Here is an 8,681-nt window from a genome sequence, read left to right on the forward strand (position 1 = left end):
AGTGTTGGAGCTGGACTCCCCACCTGGGTACTCTGCATGGCACGTGGGTAGGAGCCTGTCCCTGGAGATCCCAGCCCCTAAGGTGGAAGGGGAGGGGGCTGAGCTCTCTGTGAACAGGCAACTCTTTGTAGGGTGCAGCCCTGCAAATCAAGCCCCTGTTCTGATTCCTGGAGCCCTGCCCAGGGCTGGCAGGGCTGAGTGGGGAAACAGCAGTCCCGGGCACACCCCATCCCCTGTGGGGCTCTGCCCTAGGCACTCAAGCCCATGCCCAGCTGGTAGAACAGACCTGGGGCTGGGGGCTGCTACACTGTGCCAGAGCTCCCCATCAGAGCAACCCCACCCCTCACAGCAGTCTCGGGGCACCAGGGTACCCCTGTGCTCCAGAGACCCCCAGGCCCTTGCCTGCACCCCAGCACAGCTCTGATAGCTCCCAGTATATGCCAGAGCTCCCGGGCACCTGGCACAGCCATGGGCCCCACCCAGAGCCCACACAGTGTGGCCAAGGGATCCATCAGCTGCCCGCTGCTGGGCTGGTCCTGGGGCTGTTCCCGGCCAAGCACTGGCTCTGTGCCTGTGACCACATGGGCTTTCTTTGGAGAAGGTTTGGTTCCTTGTTTTTCTGCCTTTTCAGTGGTTGCCAAAACACTTCCAGTGCCCAGGAACGGGCCCAGCTCAAACTAGGGCTGCCAGGAGGCCACCACTGTGCTCCAGGGATGGCTGTTCCCAAGGCTTGTGCTCTGGCACACGGCCCCCTGGTGCTGCACAGCCTCTCCTTCCAGCACCCCTCAGAGCCTTTTTGGGGCTCAGTCCGCGTTTGGAAGACCCCAAGCCCAGGCAGGCGGGGGAGAGGAGCAGGACATGCCACGTGCACACAGTGACACACGTGCAGCTGCACGGCCCTGGCACCGTCACATTCCACCTGTGCAGCCGTGGGGAAACGGGACGTGTCAAATGAGACACGTTTGATCGTGAACAGAAACTGAACAGAAACCAGGAGGGTTTTCTGTTCAGAGAGCAGGAGGGGTGAGAGGGATGGAGTCTGGCAGGATATATCACATTCAGACGCATGCAGGGACCAGGGACACGGCGACACCCCCGGCACCAACCCCAGTATTGCCTGGGACGAGAAACGAGAGCCACCACCCAAGCCAACACCTGTGTGGGTGACAGCCACATCAAGGGAGTCACTGTCCCAGACAAGCCCCCACTGCCTCATCATGGAGCAGCCCTGGGGAGACATGGCTGCCCCCATTCTTTTATTTTAACTGTGATAAATACACCCCGGCCGAGGACCTGCCACCCCACCGAGCCGAGTTCGGCACCAACACCCCGCAAATAGAGATATTTATATAAAACACCACCACAAAAAAGAGCCATTGAATCCCCGGGGGTGAGCGCAGGGGGAGCACGAGCCCAGTCCTCCACCCCCGGCACAAGGTTGCAAAAGCCAAGCGAGTGCGTGGACCGTGGGGTGTGCGGGACCGTCCCTCATGCCCCCGATCTTTGTTCATCCAGTTCTGTCATGTGCATGAATCCATCTGCTCCAGAACCATCCGGCTCCCGCTGCCCACGGCGAGGGGCCGAGCAGCACCGGGGAATGTGCCCGGGCCCGGTGCTGCTCCCCCGGGAGTGGGGGGCTGCGGCCGCCCCTTCCCCTCGGCGGCCGCTCTCCTTCCCAGCGCGCCCTTCACAGGTTCTCTGAGCCAGCGGCGGGGTTGGTGTAGGTGAAGGTGCCAGCCCTCGTGGTGCTGCTGCCGGCCACCTTGGGGAGAAGGAAAAGTGAAGAGGTGTCAAGATTGGGCTGAGTCCCCAGCCCGTGGCAGCAGAGGAAGGTCTGCATCCTCTCCACGGCCACTATGGGCAACCAAAAATTGCATGCTACCATGGTGGCGGGCTGCTGCGTGCAGCCATGGGCACTGTGGGCACCCTGGGCCCCCACGGACACCCCGAACCGCCCCGTGCGCAGGAGGAGCCGCGGTGGCCGCGGCCGTGTTCCCGCACGATAAGGCGGCCTGGTGAGCACGAAGGTAAATATTTACCCAGGCCCCTGGTATTTGCACAGGGTGAGCTGCTCGCACGGAGCCAGAGCAGCTGGACACGGCCGCCGCCCACTGCCCCGCGTGGGGGGAGCACAGGGCACGGGGCGATGGGGCGGCCCCCTGTGCTGCAGATCGCCTTGGAGAGCCCTTTGCGCCTCCAGGCAGCTCCCAGCGCCACACCTGAAACTCCAGTTTTGGAGCTGCTGGTGCAGGATGAGGGGAGCTGGCTACGGGAATCATCTCCTCAGCCCCCCATCAGCTCTGCAATGCCCCAAGCCTGCTCCCCCACACGTGGCAGAGGATGCCGTAACAGCAGGAGACCTGAAGGTCTGGCTGGGACACAGCAGCGCAAGAGAAGGGGTGGGGTGAGCAGGCAGCGAGGCCCCTGACCCCTTTGGGGCTGGACACAGGGAGCAGCTGCCCAAGGTCGCGGGGAGCTCTCCAGAGCCAGGTTGGGTCTGCCTGCACCGGCCGTGCACCCGCTCTGAACGCTGCTCCAGCCAGGCGTGAATGTGACACTCACCTCCTGGCGAGGCCAGTGTGGGACGAGCTCCCCGGACACCTGTCCCTGCCATCTCCATTAGACATTCACCCAGAACCCAGGGGATGCACCCCTGCCCTCTGCCCTTGCAGCAGCTGGGACCCCAGGTATGGGGCTGGCTCTCACCTGGCTGTAGGGGTTGGGTTTGCTGTTGGGGGACACATAGCGTCCGTGGCTCTGGTACTGGAGGTATTCAGCCATGGGGTGGTAGGAATCTTTCTGGCTGAGCAGGTCCAGCTTCCCTCGGCTTTTCCGGCGGCAGGTGCAGGTGGACTTGGGGAGAGAGAAGGGGTCAGGCTTGGCCAGTGTGGGGACAGGGACAGGGACAGGGACAGGGACAGGGACAGGGACAGGGACCAACCAGCAGAATGCAGGTGAGGACTGGGGTGGGGATGGGGCCTCACCATTAGGAGAAGACAGGTGAAGATGCTGCACAGCAGCAGGATGCTGACCAAGACCAACAGAGCAATGGCCCAGTCTGGGACCATGTGCACTGGAGCTGGGGACATCACCGCTGTGGAGCCTGAAAGGAACAGAGCTGTGTCTGCACCACAGGCAGTACTGGGACAGAACCCTGAGAGATCCCTGGGGCAGGATACCAGGGGCTGAGCCCTCCTGCATGGGATCCACTTGCTTTTCTCAGTGCTGCCTGACACTGGGAATGTGCACTGGCTCCACCCACTGCGAGCCCCAAGTGCATCACAGCACCAAGGAGGCCCCCTCCTTCAACCAGGACAGGGAATGCCTATGGAGCCCCCCAGGCTTCCCTCAGGATCCATCCCTCCTCCCTCCCCAGCCTGGATTCTCCTCTCACTCTGGATGTTGTCCAGCTGTAGGCCCATGATGTAGCCATTCTGGTCCAGGCTCTTCCTCAGGCGCTGCTCAGCAGCATCAGGAGTGACGGCATCACTTCCATTCCCAAAGACGAGGGTGGAATGGACCTCCACCGAGCCTTGGCTGCAGGGGAGAAAGCATTAGCACCTGGATTGCCCCCAGAGGGGCTACACACCAGGGGGATACACTGCAGTACCCCAGCCCCACTGGTGCTGCTGCAGCTCACCTGTACTGCAGCTCACTGCACCCGGTGTAGGTCTGCGTGCCCATGCAGCCCGCGCAGCCAAAGACGTGTTCAAACTGGAAGGAAGCATTGAGGTCATGGCCACCTCCCCACACACACCTCCCTTTCCTGTCTCCACACAGAACTGGCCAAGCAGCTGAAGCCACCGACAGAACGGATGCTCGGAGCGCTTCCATGGAAAGCCCCAAGGTGAGGTGGCTCCTTCCCAGCACGGCCCAGGGCCTCCGCTGGTGGGGCTGGTACTCACCATGGTCAGAACAGTGCTGCTCAGGCTCCTGTACTCCTCTGATGCTGGGTCACGAAGGCTCTCATTGAAGCTCCTGTTGATAATGCGGAAGGACAGTGGGACACGGACGAGCAGCTGGACGGCACCGGGCAGCTGGGCTGTGGTTTTGCTGGGGTTGGGACCACCCCGGGCAGGCGTCTGCCTGGGAGCTGTGCTGCCCTCGGACGTTATCTGGGTGGGAAAGACCTGAGCACTGGTGCTCCCGTTGGCTCTGGTGCTGCCGTTCGCAGTGGGACTGGCAGAGGTGCCATTGGTGCCCAAGTAGGGGCCCCAGCCGCTGCTGTTTGAGGTGTTATTGACATGGGGGATGCTTGGGCTGCCGTGGACAGGCCCCACAGTGCTGTTGGACGTGGCATTGCCCATGGAGTGGTTGCCAAATTTGAAGTTCGTGGTGTTTGTGCCAGGGAACGCGGTGGCATAGGGGAAGCCGGTTTGGGGCCGGCTGCCCCCTGTGCTTTTAGGCAACAACGTGGGAGTGGTGGTCGTTTCTGTGGTCATTTCCACAGTCGTTTCAGTAGTTTCCATCTCCATGGTTGTCTCTGTAGTCGTGAAACATGTACCTGGAGGAAAACCCTGGAGTCAATGGCTACAGCCCAGTTAGGGAAGGTTTTACCCAAAACAGCTCATCAGCTGGACACTGTGGGAAGCACCACAACCACCAGGAGCCAACAGCCTGCCCATGAGGCCAACAAGACCTTCAGCAACACCCCACAAATGGGGCTGGTGCTGGGCACTTGTGGCACCACCGAGGGTTCAGGTGGAGCTGGCTGGGCACTGACACTATGCCCAGTCCTGCAGATGCCTCCATCCTGGGGTGTCCCTGACATGCTGGTGGCTCAGGCATACCACCCAATAAAGCCCCCCTTGCTGTGGGTGACAGGCTGGGGTGCTCCCACGCCCTCTGGACCTGCCTGGCCTGGCTGGAGTCCAGTACAGGCAGCTCCTGGGCAGGTTCCCAGCGGGTGCTGCAGGAGCCGGCAGCACTGGAGGAGAGCCCGGGGTCTGGGTGCTCACCGGGACACACCTGCATTCCAACCTGCAAGCCCCGGGCACAGCCTGCTCCGGCTGGTGCTGGCACAGCCCAGCCCTTGGCCGAGCCCTTTGGACACAACAGAGGGGCGGCAGTCTGAGCCCCCAGGTACCAGCTTTCCTGGGCACAACCAGCCCCGGGTGGCTGGACCCTGGAGCCAGAACGGGAGAAGCGACAATGTCCCTGCTGCCAGGATGCCGCTGGCTCCAGTATCCCCTGGTCTCCACTTTAAAAGGGGTCCCGCTCCGCTCCCCCTGCCTTGGTACCTCCCCGCCTGCCCGGCTCCCAGCCCGAGTCCCGCTGGCTCCGGGTGCCGCCGACCCCAGCCCCTCACCTGTGCCCAGCACCAGCAGCAACAGAAAGACAGTGAACGCCATGGGCTTGTCCGGGGGGTCCCGGCGCCTCTCGGGGCTCGGCGGCGGCTGCTCTCCCGTTAGCTGGTGGCACACGCCTCAGTCCAGGGATCCGGAACTGGCAGCTCGACAGCGGCCAGAGCTTTATAGAGCACCTGGAGCAGGTGGAGAGGCCCCACCCCGCGGCCGGCTCCAGGGAGGGGGGTCGTTCTGCCCCACTTGGCACAGGGGTGCCACCGCGCCGATGGGGTCCCCGCAGCATCAGGTCCCCAGGTGGGGTCTGTCGCGCTTCCCTGGCTTGGGGGGACACCGCTGGCAGCGTCCCTGCGCCGTGGGCAGACCCAGCCTCGGGTGAGGGCACAGGATGGGACAGCAGCCAAGCATCCTGGGGCAGGGGGGGAGCAGCATCTGCCTGGCTTCCCTGGGCTGAGCCACGGACCCCGGGAGCTGGTGGGGAGCACGTGGAGGGGCACAGAGGGGACACGGAGTACCCCAGCCCCTCGTGCAGGGGGGGGCCTCATCCTCTGCCTCAGCCCAGGGTTAATCATTACCGGCTGGTCATTGCCTCGCCCTACACTCAAATAAACACCAGTGACCCCCCCGAAATGCTTACGCAGGCACAGCCCAGGGCCCCACGGCATCCCAATAGCTCTCAGTAACGTGCCTCCAGGTCCCAGGGCCCCCTCAGCAGGCACAAACCCTCATCCTCACTCAGGACACGGGTGATGCCGGATGCCACGCTCGGTGCCAATGCTCCACCCCAGAGGTAACGGGCACCGCCCTTGCCTGGGCGCAGGTGACATGTGCTCCTGGCACGGATGGGCATCAAAAGCTACTGTGGCAACAGTTGCTCTGCAGAGCCCCTGCCCTGCAGAGAGTCCTGATCTCTGGGAGAGCCCAAATCTCTCAGGAGGGGGCTGATTCCCCTGAGGGTCCCAGTTCCTGGGGAGGCCTCGGTCAGGGCCCCCACACCTGGCTCCTGGCCAGCCTCATGTGAAGCCAAAGTGCCACCCTAGCCAAAGGGTTCTGAGGTAATGCCGAGAAGGGGAGCAGAGAGGGGGGACCCTCTGCGCTGCAGTGACATGAGGGCAAGAGATGGATGGCTCGGGTACAAGTGCAGGTGGAATGGCACCCAGCAGCACTCTGTTCCCCCCACAGCAGCCACAGCCTTGGCGAACCAGGCCACGTGCAGGCAGGTGCAGGCAAGTGAAGGCAGGATGCAGCAGCAGCTCTGGGCAAATATGTCCTTCCCAAAAGGCCTCACCATGGGAATGGCTCTCCCCATGCAGTGATGCTGACCCCTCCTGCCCCCTGCTCCAGCCCTAATCCCCCACCCCACTCAGCTCTGGGGCTTTTCCCTGAGCCTCCCATTCCCCACAAAGTGAGGGGGTTGAGGGATGCAGTTTTCCTCCTGCAGACACCCACAGAGGACACACTGTGTGGGGGGCTGAGGGGCAGGAGGTCCCAGTAGCTGCTCTCACCCACCAGCCCTGGGAGTGGGGGCCATCAGTCCACCCTGTCCATGTCCAGTGTGTCCCATGAATCCACCCCACCATGTCTGGTGTGTCCTAGGTCCTTATCCCTGCTGTGCCCAATGGGTCTCATGTGTCCACCCTGTCTGCCCAATGAGTCCCATGTGTCCACACCAGTCCATGGACACCAGTCCATGTCTGCTGGATTCCATGTGCCCACCACCATCGAACCCCACGGGTTCCATGTGCTCACCCTGTCTGTGTCACTTGGGTTCTATCTGCCCAACCCCACCCTACCAAATGGATTCCAACCTCATGTGCCCAACCTCACTGTGTCCAGTGGGTCCCACGAGCCCAAGCCCACCATGTCTGCTGGGTCCTATGTGTCCACCCTGTCCGTGCCTGTGGGATCCTGCGTGTACATCCCCACTGTGCCCAGTGAGTTCCTTGCATCTGCCCTGTCTGTGTCTGGTGAGTCCTGTTCACCCTCCCCATGTCTTGTGGACACGCCTGTATCCAGCCTGCCCGTGCCCGGTGTATCCCCGGTCCAGCCTGTCCGTGCCTGGTGGATCCCCTGTGTCCAGCCTGCCGGTGCCCGGTGTATCCCCTGTCCAGCCCGCCCGTTCCCGGTAGGTCCCCAGTCCAGCCTGTCCGTGTCCGGTGTATGCCCTGTGTCCAGCCTGTCCGTTCCCGGTGTATCCCCGGTCCAGCCTGTCCGTGCCCGGTGGATCCCCTGTGTCCAGCCTGCCGGTGCCCGGTGTATCCCCGGTCCAGCCTGCCCGTTCCCGGTAGGTCCCCAGTCCAGCCTGTCCGTGCCCGGTGTATGCCCTGTATCCAGCCTGCCCGTGCCCGGTGTATCCCCGGTCCAGCCTGCCCGTTCCCGGTGGATCCCCTGTGTCCAGCCTGTCCGTTCCCGGTGGATCCCCTGTGTCCAGCCTGTCCGTGCCCGGTGGGTCCCTGTGTCCAGCCTGCCCGTTCCCGGTGGATCCCCTGTCCAGCCTGCCCGTTCCCGGTGGATCCCCTGTGTCCAGCCTGTCCGTTCCCGGTGTATCCCCGGTCCAGCCTGCCCGTGCCCGGTGTATCCCCTGTCCAGCCTGTCCGTTCCCGGTATATCCCCGTTCCCCGTGGGTCCCGACTCGCCCCGTCCCGCTCTGCGCGTGCGCGGCTCGGGCCCGCGGTCCTGACCCTGCGGCGCCCCCTGGCGGGCGCGGCCCCACACGCGCACCGGCACCGCCGGATGGGACCGGGACCAGAACCGGGACCGGAACCGCGACTGGAGCGACACTGGAATGGGAGAGGGACTGGAGCGAGACCGGAGCGGGAGGGGGAAGGGGACCTCTACTGGAGTAGAGTGAAGCGGGGAGTAGGAGAGGAGCGAGAGCGGAACCGCTGCTGGAAAGAGACCGGGAACAGAATCGGGAGTCGACTGCAGTAATGCAGAGCGGGAATGAGACCGATACTGGAGCGAAACTGGAGCGGGAGAGAGACTAGGAGAGGGAGCAGGAGATGGAGCAGAAGCGGTGCGGGACCACAGCGGGAATGGAATCGGGAACAGTACTGGACCGGGATCGGAGAGGGAGCAGAAGAAGGACCGGAACAGGAACGGCGGCCCCTCGTAGCTCGGGGGCACGGGACGAGGCGTTCAGTACCAAGCGGTGATTTCACCTGTTCCGGTACTGCCGCGGAGAGCCAGCTGCGCTCCCGCCGCGGCCCCCGGGCCGGGAACGGGCACGGGCACCGGCCCCAACACCGGAGGGCAACCCCGCGTTGCCCTTTTAAGAGGGGCCCGGTGCCGCCGCGCCCATTGTCGCCGCCGCCGCCGCGGGGCGGGGGGGCCGAGCCGGTGCCGGGGCCGCGCGCTCCGGGGCGGGCGGGGTGGAGG

The 8,681-nt window shown here is 64.0% G+C and overlaps 1 protein-coding gene across 1 annotated transcript; it reads right to left on the minus strand.

The window, feature by feature from the left end:
- Positions 1-1,243: 1,243 nt before the first annotated feature.
- MUC1 (mucin 1, cell surface associated) lies at positions 1,244-5,437 on the minus strand. Its single transcript, XM_066337776.1, has 7 exons — positions 5,309-5,437; positions 3,906-4,504; positions 3,641-3,714; positions 3,395-3,537; positions 2,985-3,103; positions 2,707-2,853; positions 1,244-1,762 (listed from the first exon to the last, which is right to left on the minus strand). The coding sequence occupies exons 1-7, from the start codon at positions 5,349-5,351 to the stop codon at positions 1,688-1,690; spliced, it is 1,200 nt and encodes a 399-aa protein (XP_066193873.1). The 5' UTR covers positions 5,352-5,437; the 3' UTR covers positions 1,244-1,687.
- Positions 5,438-8,681: the final 3,244 nt, after the last annotated feature.

The sequence above is a fragment of the Sylvia atricapilla genome, chromosome 30 (genome assembly GCF_009819655.1).
Source record: "Sylvia atricapilla isolate bSylAtr1 chromosome 30, bSylAtr1.pri, whole genome shotgun sequence".
Lineage (NCBI taxonomy): Eukaryota > Metazoa > Chordata > Aves > Passeriformes > Sylviidae > Sylvia > Sylvia atricapilla.